Below are 13,529 nucleotides of genomic sequence, written 5' to 3' on the forward strand. Positions count from 1 at the left end.
TCTGGGGTTCGCTCCCGGGGCTGGAAGCTAACTCCACTGCAACTCCCCTACTTATTGACTAATTGAATAGTTGATGGAAATTCCAATGACTAGTCGATTGGTTGATTAAACTAAATTTAACATCACTATTCAACACATGAAGTATAGTGAGCTATTGTCCACAACCTATATTAAACACACCACCCCGTCCTAGCTGCCAAACCTGGCTGAACTCCTTGCTCCCGCTCCCTTTCTGATCCAGCAACATCTGTGGTCCTTCCAGGCCACAGATGTTGCTGGATTAGAAAGTCCCCATCTGTAACAATGAAGATATTCACATAAAGAAACTTGTATAAAGCCTCCACATCATTAATTAAAGACTGTAAAAAAATCTGATTTTCAATTTTAAAAAGTGGTTTTATATAAAATCTATTTTCAAGTAGAAAGCATGATTTTTGTCCACCCTAGTTTTACAGTGCCTATTCCCATGCCCTATCCAGGTATAGGCGACATCCAGCTAGCAGCCAGATTGCACAGTACTGTTATTTTTTACCAGTTTATTACAACAGTGCTTTAAATACTGTTTTTATAACCTACTCTGTGCAATAATTTTGCAGTGATCTGTTCAACTTCTTTGTAACAGAACATTTAAAGAAACCCTTGGAAAGTTATGTGGCTGGTTTACGCAAGGTACGTCTTATTCGTGCAAATAAAAGAGAAGGTCTGGTTCGAGCTCGGCTGCTGGGAGCTTCCCTGGCGAAAGGAGATGTTTTGACATTTCTTGATTGCCACTGTGAGTGCCATGAAGGATGGCTTGAACCACTATTGGAAAGGTAAAGTTATACCAAGTGTTTGGTTTTTATTATTATAAACTTGAGAAAAAAGGGTCTTAGTTTTCAAACACTGTCTTTTCCATGTATGTATGGAATAAAAAAGCTGGGTTGAGGCACTATGCAGAAAATTCTGAAAGGGGAAGAATTAAGGTTGTGTATATGCAGACTATCATTTGAATCCTGTATATACTCTGGGATATTTTGATTTACAATTGCCATTTAACACACATGCCACCTCCATCACAAAATAATGCAGAATCCAAGTCTTCATTTAACAGAACAAACCATGGCGCACTCCATATACATTGCATTAAAACATTTGTAATACTGTTGTAGCTGCACACATGTACTGCATATCTAAATACATGTGTATATTTTTCAGAGTTTGAATAGAGCCATAGATGTTCACACGGCGGAGTTTAGCTTCCCTCAGGCTAAATGCCATACTTTTTTCTTCTTTCTGCTGCTCAAAGCCACATCTTGACCCATTCTGATGACAGAGCTACACTTGCAAATATTTACAGTGCTTACAACAGACTTTATGAAGATTGTATTGCAGATAGGAGACTAAACTCGGTCCTTTCCAAAGGACATAATCCACACCATTTGAAATCAATAGAGATTCCCATTGGCTATAGTGAACTTTGAAGAAGGGGCCTAAAAGAACAATTTTGCAAAAAACGTAAGTGAGATTTCCAAAACTGCCCTGTCCTAAGGGGCTTAAGAGCATGCATCGTATTGACTTTCGGTGGAAACATACTCCTAAATTCCTTAGACATGTTTGACAGCTTCCCCCAAAGTAAATGATTTTTTAAAATTGGCCTGTTATACTTGTCTGATTTGTTTCCCCTAAAGTTCACTTCTGGGATAGGACCATGTATGGTAAATTCAAGACCTATTAGATTAGTTGTACCAGATGACATGGAAAAAACAGCAGTGACAGGTAATTAAAAGAATCAAGATTTTAACATCAAGCAATTGAAGAAACAACCTTACATATGAAGAGGCAATCTATGAGTAGTTTAAGTAAGCCAGAAGAGGGCAGTCTTAGAAAGAACTTTGGATGAAAAGTCTAATTTTCTTGACTGAGAATGTAGTGAATCTATGTCCATATAACTATAAAAAAATCAGCCTTATTTGGTGCTGTCGGAATCTAGATTCCTTCTGTTGAAGATGAAACATAATCTACCTGTTTTTTACTTGTATACTGAATAAGCTTTGAGTGATTTGGTTCAGTTTTCATTTATAGAAAAAGTAGATTTGCGTGTGTGTGTTGCTTATCTGCTTTCTTATGTAATTACACCTGTGTCGCAGTTAGTTACTTTTTTATTTTTATATACCCCAGAACATTTCTGTGATTGGACGCAAAAATGTTTGTTTCTTTGAGTTGTGTGGATCCCGCCATACGTGAACATGCACCCCATCGTGTACCTGAGAACAGAGCTGTTGTGAATAGAGTGTCCCTCAGAGCAGTACTTCCTGTGCTTCCTCATACTCCCATGTGAGCACATAAAAGGCTGAGCTGCTTCATCCCTGCTTTTGTTCTGCCTGCTAGTTCTTAGCTCAGGCTTAACTTCAAAACCTTCTAAAGTTTTTGGAGCCCTTTCCGATATATTGCATTGGACCAACCTGAACGGGTGCAACACATCAGGACTGAAGGCTATTATTCAGACTCTACCAACCATCTACCTCCCGGGCTCCTTAACATGGCTGACTCAAAACCTGCAGGCTTTAAACCCCATTCATCTAGCAATGGATCAATTCCTCTGAAGGATGGGTACAGTAGGTGTCTCTTTTGCCTGGGGTAGAATTGCACATTCCAGGCATAAGCTTGGTATGCTTCTGCTAGACTGTGTAAGTGATGAAATGCAAGGGTTAATCACCGTCTACTGGAACAGTCCATGAAGGTCTCCTTAGACCCTGATAAAAAGAGCTCTGGAATCCTACTAGTGGATGAGCCAGCCTGATGCAGCATCACACTGAGCAAACGGGGCACCTAAGCTTGGCATGGAGAAGATGGTGCTGAGCAAAGATCCAGCCCCAACTTCAGTCTGGGCCCTGAAGCAGGCATCAGCAAGTCAGGCACTGAGAGGGCCACTCCAAATATGGAGGCAGAACCTCAAGAAGGAGTCCGATGAGGACAAACACTGCTAAGCCTGTGGAGAAGAGTCCACCAAACCATGCACGATGTCAAGGCCTGAGGAAAAGCAGCAACCTACAATTCAGCAGCTCTTTCAGTTACCAGTACCAGGTCCAATGATGCACCCCTCCCCATTGACCTTGGCCTGAGGAAATGGGACATATCAAAAAAACAAAGTAATTCATCACCGAGAATAAAAATCTGGTGTAATGGTCAGTCTCTCTCACTGAATGTCAAGGCACTCTCCACCAGGGCACTGGGAGAGTCATCACCCTCCTTCAGGAGTGTGCCAGCAAGGACAACGTTAGACTTAATGGGATCCAGGGGAGAAATTAAGGAGTGGGCTCCCTCCTTGCCTCCCTTACCTGCTCACACATAGGATTTCTGCAATGTTTCTGAAGCTGAATCCTGAGCTTCACTGCATGGGGCCCCCTATGATTTAGGGTAGGGATATAAAATCCAATTTAATTAGTTAATCAGTTATATGTTAAGTTTAACTGATTAAACAGAGGTAGGTGGAGGAGCCTTGACATTCAGTGAGAGAGACTGACCATTACACCAGATTTTTATTCTCGGGATGGAGTGGCCCTCCACCATGGGCAGGGGCCACTCCTGTCCAGCTGCTTCTGGTCCTGTGCGAGGCTGCCAGCTCCCAGCCTATGCAGGGCCAGAAGTGGCATCCCTGTGGGGGGATTGATGGGACTGGAGCAGTCCTTCACCCACAGTGTCCCGTAGACACGGGAAGCTGCTCCCCGGGTACCAGTTAACCATTACCCGGTTACCTGTTAACATCACTAGTGTGGGGCCCCAGGCAATTGCCCGGCTTGCTACCCCTCTAATGCCAGCCCCATGTGCCAGTCTCTGAGACCTACATGGCAGCTAAGCAAAGCAACTCACTTTCGTTAAACATTATGTGCTTGACATGGCAGCCAGGTTGGATGCCAAATTTAGGAGAGCAGCGCTTCAGTCACTTGTTGACAGATACAGCTAGAAAACCTCACTTCCAGTGTTCAGGGAGGCTAACAGAGGGTTGATCCACCTTGACACACATTCAAGGAAACAACAGTTACCCAATAATTATTTTTCTTTGTGGTGTGTGTGGGTCATACAGCACGCCCTCCATCCCTGATTTCAGGAATAGTTGGCAACATGGACTTTGGTTTGTGAGGGAAATGAAGGAGGGTATTTTGTAATATAGATAGAGCCCTACCAATTTCACAGCCATGAAAAACTCAACTCTTCCCTTGAAATCCAATCTCTCCCTGTTGCGAGGAGCTCTGAGCTCTGGATGGGCTGAAGGAGAGAGGGGCAGGACTTGTCCATCTCCTACACAGCCATGCCTTTGGGGAACTCAGATGCACCTCCACCTCTGGAAACCTCCTGCACATTCCAGAAGCTCCATGTTTGCTGCCATCAGAATGCAGCTCAGGCAGCAGCACAGAAGTAAAGGTGGCAATCCTAAGACCCTCCTACAATAAGATCATAAGACTCTCTTCCCCCCCCCCCCTCCACAAGTCTCCTTTTGGGTTGAGACCCTTACAAAGCCGTGACATTTACCAATTTTCAAATCACTATAATTGACCATGATTTTGGTAGATCCCTAGCTACATATAGAGGCACAAGGAGAGACAGAGCAAAGTTCAGCCCCAATGGATACTGTTAGTGAAAAGACTCTCATCTTGTGTGCATGAGGCATATGTGTAGCTATAGAGGATCCACGCTGACTACAATATCTGAAAGACCCACACCTACGGTAAGTAACTGTTACTTGTGTCCCAATATATGTAAAACGGGAGTGAAAAGTTACTTTTGGACTAATGACACTTTCTTGAACCTTGCCGTTTCTCATTTCTGCTAGTATCCGCAAAAATAACCTTTTTTCTTTCTAAAATAATTTAGAATTGGTGAAGAGGAGTCGGCAGTTGTGTGCCCTGTGATCGATGTGATTGAATGGAATACATTTGAGTACTTGGGAAATTCTGGGGAACCACAGATTGGAGGCTTTGACTGGAGACTGGTCTTCACTTGGCATGTTATCCCAGAGAAAGAGCAAAAACGAAGAAGGTCCAGAACTGATGTAATCAGGTGAATAAATTATTTGGCTGTATCTTCATTTTAAATGTCAAAATTTTATAAACGGTTTTAACTTTGGCTGAAGATAAAAGAATTTGTGTAACCGAGCACTGGGCATTCAGAGGTTTTAAAATATTGCTCTTTCTTTCTTTCTTTCTTTCTTTCTTTCTTTCTTTCTTTCTTTCTTTCTTTCTTTCTTTCTTTCTTTCTTTCTTTCTTTCTTTCTTTCTTTCTTTCTTTCTTTTCCAGGTCACCGTGCTTTTTGACAAAATTTTGATTTTAGAAAATAAATCTTAATTAATTTTGCTATGTAAATTGTCATGAGTGTGTTTACTCAGGAAGCCTTTCTTGCTATATAAAAGAGGTTTACTGATAAATCTAGTAGAATAACAGAAGAATACTTGAAAAAGATAAGGAAAGGAGACCTGGAGAGAATAGCAAGCATACAAATGGTTTAAGCATACAAATATGAAGCTTGGCAAACATGCAAGAGGCAGTAGTTAAAATGGAACAATAAGATTTGATAGTACTGAAATAGATAACCTTACTCCTTTCTATATTGGTAGCTTAGTTGTCCTATAAAGAGACCTGACAAAATCCAGTCTTCCAGAGTGAGTAGGACTTTTTCTTGGGTGAGTGTCTTCAATTTGTTCAAAATCGGAGCTTTCAATAATAACTTAATGGGGTTATTACTTTTTTTTTATGGAGAATGTAAACAATGCCGTGTTGCCTTTGTGCTTTCAAAGGGACAGAACCAGAGGAGACAGAGCAGGAGGGTGCATGCTGCTTAGGGCACTTGTGTATTATGGCCTGACAAATAGTCTTGTCTTTGGCTAGTAGGTTTTATATACATTTTTTAAGCCTGCTCTATTTAACAACAATGGGTTTACTCTGAGTAAGTATGACTCATCATGTTAAATGTAGCAGAATCAGGGCCTATGTACAACTTTTGAATGTACATGTACAACTTAATGAATGAGTCCTTACTTCATCAAGCAGTCTCATTTAAGTTAATGGGATATACTCACATGGGTCTGCATAAGGGTTGTAATAATGGATCCTAAATGAGAAGCTTAAATGGAAGAAGACTGTTCTTAGGAGGAGCAGCAAACATGGTGAGGAATAATGCCACAGGCAACAGAAAACATTAGAGGTTGAAGTTTTGATGATTATTAAGCAAAGCTGGGGAGTGTTGGCAAAAATAAATGATGAATGGTATGTGTATAATATAGGCTCCCAAATATTGAGCTCCTGGAGAATGCTTTCCTCAAGGAAAGCTACATCTGGTCATATGGAAAGAACCGCAAGATCTAAAGGTTCAAATCTACACAGTGACAGTTCTTTATTCTCAAGCTAAATTGGATCAGATCCAAAATTGATGTAAACTGGTGTAGCTCCACTTCAGTTAGCTACATGTTTTGCACCAGCTGAGAATCCAGCCTCTAGAATTCTATGTGGAATTTTTAGATAAGACTTTAAACAAACATTCCACAGAATAAACAGATCTTCAATTTGAATTCATGGTGTATTTTTGGAAGAGATAGGGTTTGCAATTGTACTCCTGGTCCATTGCTGCTACAACTGGATGGCTGCTGCCCTCACCTTGGAGCTGCTATCATTTAGCAGTGGATTGTGTGCTCCAGGAACAAGGCAGCTGTCCAGTATTTGTAACCTCGTCATTTAATTAGTGGCTCCTGCCTTTATTTATAACCTATCATCCAAAGCCTTCAGAAAATACAGAAATCATTCATTTCTTCACAGTCTTTTTAGGGCTCTTCCAACCATAATATCAGAGTGTCTTACCCTCAGAGGAGATAAATTCATTAATGTTGTAAGAGACCCTTATTTTTTAAAGATGGAGGAACAGTAATAGTCGTGCAGTATTTTTCAACATTAGATTGACTGCTGGGGAAGGTTCTTTCATCTTTTCTGTTTCACCTTGCTCCACCAGAACAGTGTTCAGCTACAGGGCAGAGAACATGTTGCTTCAGTGTTAAACCTCATTTTAACTTGAATTGATTCATTAAGCTAAAAGTTAGTAGTAGCCTAGGTGACATAATCATAACCCAATTAAATGTATATACAAGAAGTATATTGTCCTAACCGCAAAATATGTATTTGCCGCTTTAAAGGGCCAGCTCTTCCCACAACTGAAAACAATTCAGAGACAAAATCATGTCTGTATAGATAGCATTCCCCATTTGAAATGACCGATTTTGATTTCCCTGGCAAATTTCTTGACTCAGAATCTGTCGAAAATGGGTATTTATGTCTTTGGGTGGGGAGAGGGTTCTTCAATTACATTAGTTAGGCAGTGTCAATAAATGGAAAAAAAAAACCACACCAGTTAAAAGATCCCCTTAAAAGAGCCTATATTTTCAGGGATTACACCCACTTTAGGGGCCTAATCCATTGAAGTCTGAAAGTTTTATCATTGACTTCAACAGGAACACAATTAAACCTCTATTTTGTTGATGGCAAGATGCACCTATCACTTAGATATTTATTTTATATGTTCTGTATTGTTGTTTTGTACTAGAAAGCAATTAAGAAAATAGATGTTTGTGTAGATTTCCCCCCTCGACCCAATCCAGAATTAATTTTCTCTTTCATAGATCTCCAACCATGGCTGGTGGATTGTTTGCTGTCAGCAAGAAATATTTTGACTATCTTGGCTCTTATGACACAGGAATGGAAGTATGGGGAGGAGAAAACCTTGAATTCTCATTTAGGGTAAGTGACCCAATCAGCAATTTTGTCTGAGGGTAAAAACTGTCTTTGTCTTACACTTTCTTCTTTGTTTTCTGTACAGGGAGGATAAGTTTAACATAGAACTATGTAAAAGTGGCAGTATTTGCACAGGGATTTCCAAGAGTTTGTTTACATTCTCATGTTCTAGCAGTTATATTTGCTCCTAGAGCAAAACGTGCAGAAATATACTTTTATTCAGAATTTCAGTGTGAAGTTTTGAGACATGGGGCGATGGCCATCTTTGAAGTTTGCCATTTGTAGACTGTGAAGTAAGGAGAGAGGATGGAAGGAAAGAGAGAAGCTATATTGACCCATGTTTGGAGTTGGAGGGGGAGGAGAGAAAGGTACGGCAGCCACTGATGGAGCAGAGGCCAGACTGTTCCTTCAAGGCTATCCCAGACTTCAAGGCTTTAGGACTAGATTGGGGGCATCAACAGCAAACCCCTTATGAAGATGGTGAGAAGGGTTTACATCGCTACACAGCAGTAAGTTGGGAACACTGCTAAGAGGGCTCAGTTGAAAAGCACACACCAAGCAGTGTACTGTGCAACAGGATGATGGTTGTGCATTTCAGAGGTGGGAGAATTGCTGTGCATCAAAAAAGTAGTGTTTCATAGATGAGTGGGTCTGGCTGTTCTCTTCAGTGATCGCACTCAGAGATCAACCAAGAATAGAAGAGATGGCTATGCTAGAGTGGGAAAGGTTCTTGGCACAGAGAGAAGGAAGAGATACAGGCCAGCGTATTTAGATGGCAAATGTGTTTCTTGTCTTCTACTTCTTTCTGATTGCTGGAACTGCTGCAGTTTTCGAGGTAAGCACTGGCTGCTTGTGCTTTACCCTGTATGTCCTCCTCTTGCTAAAGGTGCAGCGGAAGGTCACATTATCAGCTTCTGTGGGTTATTCAGAACAGGATACTTGGAATTTTACTGTTTTTGCTCATCACCAGAAAACACTTCTGGCAATATTAGCATCTCTGTAGCATATCACTCTTTTCTGTTGCACAGCTCGTCTCAGAATTGATTACTCATAGGCGAATGCCCTGCACCCATGGAATCTGGATGCAGTCCATTGTTGCTGAAGTTTCCAGGACTAAGCTCCACCCTTCAGTTTAGATCACGCACATATAGCCATTCATAGACAACATGCCAGTCAGGGCTCTGTCCAAAGAAATAGGCCCAGTCAGAATGAACAGCTGCTGGAAAGGATTCATAGCTACCAGCTCTTTGAAATCCAGAAGAGCTTGTGATCCCAGTACAGTGAATTGCACACCCCAAGGTCAAAACAGATGTGCCTCTGGCTGTAATTACCACAATGATAAAGATGGTGCAAAGACCCAAAATGTCATTGCATCAAACATTTTCTGAGTGATTATCAGAAGCCAATTATCTCCAATAGTTTGGATTCCTAGTGTCATACATCAGCTTCAACCCCTGAGTGGCTTTCTTAAAATGCACCTGCAAACATTATTTATGAGGATGTAGAATCATGCACTTAATGCAATGCAGATTTAGGTGTCATTCTCAGATCTCTGCTGAATGCCTCTTTGTGGAGAGGTAAAGTAAGTACTTATAACATGCTCAAAGCCAGACCAACTTTCACACTAAAGCCTCTCTGTGGCAGCAAGCATACTTGGAAGACACATTTCCATACTCTCAGGCTATGTCTGCTCTGGCACGATCTTGCGCCAGAGCTATGCAAATGAGGCTAAGCGTGGAATATCGCCGAGCTTCATTTGCCTATCTAATGAGCCGCCATTTTGCGGAAGAGGCTCTTGCGCAAGAAGGAGCTGTCTACACTGCCCCTTCTTGCTCAAGAAAAACCTTCTTGCGCAATGCTGTTACGTTGATTATTTTCAGGAATAACGGCATTGTGCAAGAGGGTTTTTCTTGCGCAAGAAGGGGCAGTGTAGGCAGCTCCTTCTTGCGCAAGAGCTTCTTCCGCAAAAATGGCGACTCATTAGATATGCAATGGGGCTCGGCGATATTCCACGCTTAGCCTCATTTGCATAGCTCTGGCGCAAGATTGCACCAGTGTAGACATAGCCTCATTGTATATGTCTCTTTAGTTCATTTCAACACCTTTACTAGAATGTGTCTTAAAAAAAAGAAGGGACAGAAACTCCATTAATATAGCGATATGGGATCAGGTCCTGTCTGTGACAGTGACTAGTACCAACTGAATTAGTAGAAGGTGCAAAGAAACCGTGTAGTGAGTCATGGTAATCACCGAGACAATCTCCTCTTATTTCCTGGTTGAGTTTGGCTCATGATTGAGGCATGAGCTTTGATATCCTTTCTGAAAGCAGGAAGTTAACAAAGATTAAAGCTTCTCTGTGCCAATGCAAATAATTCCTGGATAAAGAAGAATATGCTACTTTTCAAGACCGTTTATATAAAGGATACAGAAAAGAGAAAAAGGGAGAGTTGGTGATCGTCCTCCTAGGTCTCCCACTGGCCCAGAAGATACTTCAGACTCACTGGATAGTCTAGGACCTCACATTATACCTGAAGAAAACACCAGAACACCATTCTTCCTTGAAAATTCTGGAATGGGCTTCCAACCGAGGGAGGAGGTTATGTGGTCCTCATTGCTGGAGGCTTTTAAGAACAGATGGGACAAACACATGTCGGCGTGGTGCAAATCAGTAGTTTTCAAGCTTCTTTTTTCTCACGACCCAGTTGATGCTCATGACCCAACATACTTCTATCTTTTGAGGAGAGTGCAGGCTCTTGCAGGGCAGGGGGCAGGAATGAGGGGTCTGGGCTGTAGGTTGGGACTCCAGGTTGGGAGGGGGTTCACAGCTGGGGCAAAGCGTTGGTGCTTCATGGTTGGACTTATCTCCAGCAGCTCCTGGTCAGCAGTGCAGTGGGGCTGCTAAAGCAGGCTTCCTGCCTCTCCTGGCACCGGGGTGGACCATGCTGTGTCTCAGGAGCAGCCAGCAGCAGGTCTGGCTCCTAGGCAGAGGCACACAAGTAGCTCTGCACACTGCTCTCGCCTGCAGGAACAGATCTCCCCTCCTCCCTCCCCCGTCCCCGTCCCCTGCTCACATTGGCTGGGAATTGGCTAATGGGAGAGTGGAGCCAGTGCTCGGGGTGGGAACAGTGCATAGGAGCCAGACCTCCTGCTGGCCGCTTCTGGGATGCAGTGTCATCCACAGTGCCAGGACAGACAGGAAGCCCACCTTAGCACTCCCACTAGTCACCGAGTCATCCTACAGCAAAGTGACCCAGAGCCTGACATTGTGCGACCCAGAATTTGAAAACCACTGGCCTAAGTTTACGAGGTCCTGCTTCAGGGCAAGGGGCTGGATTTGATGATCTCTCAATGTCCTTCCAACCTTACATGTCTGTGATTCTGTGACTAACTTCTAACGCAGTTTTGGTATGCAGACAGAATTCACCCGGATATTTCATTCATTGATCTGATCAAAAATACATTTCTAATGAGGCGAAACAGAAAGTTCTTTGGTGGCAGAAACTGTTTCTGTATTTGTTCAATACCCAGCATAATGGGGCCCTAACATCTTGTAGCTTATTGTGATACAATATTATAATAATCCCAAAGCTCTGGTGATCTCAGCTGCATGAGTGCCTTTCCAGATGGTTAGGTTTACATCCTGTAACCCGGCACTGTTGAAATACGAACACCAAGTACCAGCCATAATGCCATTTTGCAGCCAGGCGTGTCAGATCTTCCATTTTTATCATCGGGTGCCAAATTTAATCACAGTGACACCTGGCTTGTGGCTGGCCTTTCTAGTGGAAAGGCAAGTTTCAGAATTTGTTCCCATATCCTTCTAAGAAACACACTGCCTTGAGGAAAAGCTCCAGCAACCTTTCTCTTCAAAGTAAGTTCCTTTCTTTCACAATTCCTAGGAAACAAGTTCCTCCCACCACACTCTTGGAAGGTTGCAGCATAAATGGCTTAGAGCTCTAAAGATCTATTTCAAGCATATGGCGTACATACGCCAATTGCACCCTGTTCATCTCATTCTATCCAAAATGCCAACACTGAGGGCCTCCAGGTTGCTGCAGGCAAGATGTAAAAATTCTGCACCAGCTGGCATGGTAGGCATCTTGGAAGCTGTTCACAGCTGTTCCTTTAGGCACTGGGGGAAAAGTATACAAGTAGAATATGCAAAGTAAGTTTCCATTCTTCTGCAGAGTTGTCCTTTGGTAGGAAGGTAATACTGGGTTGGTTCCCACATAATTCCTTAGTTTATAATATTCTTACTTTATATGGGGAGTACTTCTGCTTCTGCCTATTACCCTACTCTGCTTATCCTTTCCCTCCCTATGTCTGGTATTTGCTGATTGCGACATCCCAGGAGTAATGTATGAGGCGAGAAGCTGTGCATCAGAATGAGAATTTTCATACCTGATCATTTTGTTTGATTTCTTTCAGTACCTTCTCTCCGAATTCAACCCAACCTGGTAGTTTGGTAAATGACCAGAAAATAAATTGAAAATTATCTCTAAAGGGAGGCTTACTCATGTACTGTCCTATGGTTAATGTAATACATTATACCACATTGCCTTAGTGCTAAGGTAAGGCTAGAGTGCTTCTACAGCTGTGGAAGAACTCTTCTGCTGGCCCAGTTTGAGGATGAAGCTTAGTTCCGAAGGCTCCAGGAGCAACAGACCTCACAGACGCACCAGATGCAACTTCTGAATTCCATAGCTGGTGGGAACATTAACCCATTAGTAATGAATTGGACAGATGCTGCTAACAGAAAGAAAAAGATCAAGTTAGAAATCGTTCATCTTTTTTTCTCTCTTGCCCTGTGAGAGTGGATTAAGTGGTAGACAGTTTTATGGTAACACCAGCTGAAGCAAGGAAGCAGAGAGTTCTGTTAGTCTGCTGAGGCCTGGGGCTTCTTTCTTCAGTTTTCTTTGTTTCCTAACTTTGGCAACATGGAATCTTCACTCCTGCTGTTTCCTTCTCCCTGTTTCTGTAGTGCAGGGACCAGGAAGACAAGAATGAAGAAGGGGCTTAAAAAGAAAAGGACAGAAGAAGTCTGATGGCTTTTCTTCAAATTCGAGGGAGAGGATGGAAGGCAATCTTCCAAACCCTGTGGCCAAGCACCCCACCTTCTCAGCCATTATCTGATGTTATGACTCCTTCATGTTAGAGTGATTAGATGGAAGAGCCTTCTTCTAAACAGGGAGAAGGCTTCTCTGATGGGACACTTGTGCCTTAGCATGCTGCCTGACGATTACATGCACGCTGTCTCAGCTTGCAGCCCTGCTCCATGGCTTACCTAACTCTGCAGTAGCTTTCTCTGCCTCTCCAGAACCAGAGGTCTCCCACTGGCCCTAATTCTGGTAAATCCTTTGGACCTTGCACAAAGATGGAGTGAGGAATGGGCCTCCTGCAGGCAGAAATGGCATTGTCCACATGGGAAATACAAGAGGGGTCTGATATATATATATATATATATGTGTGTGTGTGTGGGAGGAGGGGAGGTTTAGAATTGCATGAGGGCAGGGAAACACCAGAGGTACCTATGCTATTTTGTATCTTCAGAGACCCCCTTTTGAGTGAGGTTGAGGGCATGTCTCATACCAAGATATCCTTCCCTGGATATGGACATTACTGTAGAGCTAGTTTGGAATTTGAGATGTGATCTTATGGCTGTTTGGGAAGTCAGAAAGCCGTTCAAACAAAAATAGCTCTGCAGCCCATAAAATGGTCTAATGTCACTCTGTGGTTTCCTGCAAGACAAAGATAAGTAGTGTCTTTGAAAGGGGCTT

General features: G+C 42.6%; 1 protein-coding gene across 1 annotated transcript in view; it reads left to right on the plus strand.

Moving 5' to 3' along the window:
• Positions 1 to 13,529, plus strand: part of GALNT12 (polypeptide N-acetylgalactosaminyltransferase 12) — a 76,744-nt gene that overhangs the window by 19,335 nt on the left and 43,880 nt on the right. Inside the window, exons 3-5 of the mRNA XM_006137085.3 lie at positions 623 to 812; positions 4,852 to 5,037; positions 7,641 to 7,758. Coding sequence (XP_006137147.3) covers positions 623 to 812; positions 4,852 to 5,037; positions 7,641 to 7,758 — 494 coding nt within the window. The remainder of the gene's footprint in view (positions 1 to 622; positions 813 to 4,851; positions 5,038 to 7,640; positions 7,759 to 13,529) is intronic.

The sequence above is a fragment of the Pelodiscus sinensis genome, chromosome 2 (genome assembly GCF_052426305.1).
Source record: "Pelodiscus sinensis isolate ZL-2025 chromosome 2, ASM5242630v1, whole genome shotgun sequence".
NCBI classification, from domain to species: Eukaryota; Metazoa; Chordata; order Testudines; family Trionychidae; genus Pelodiscus; species Pelodiscus sinensis.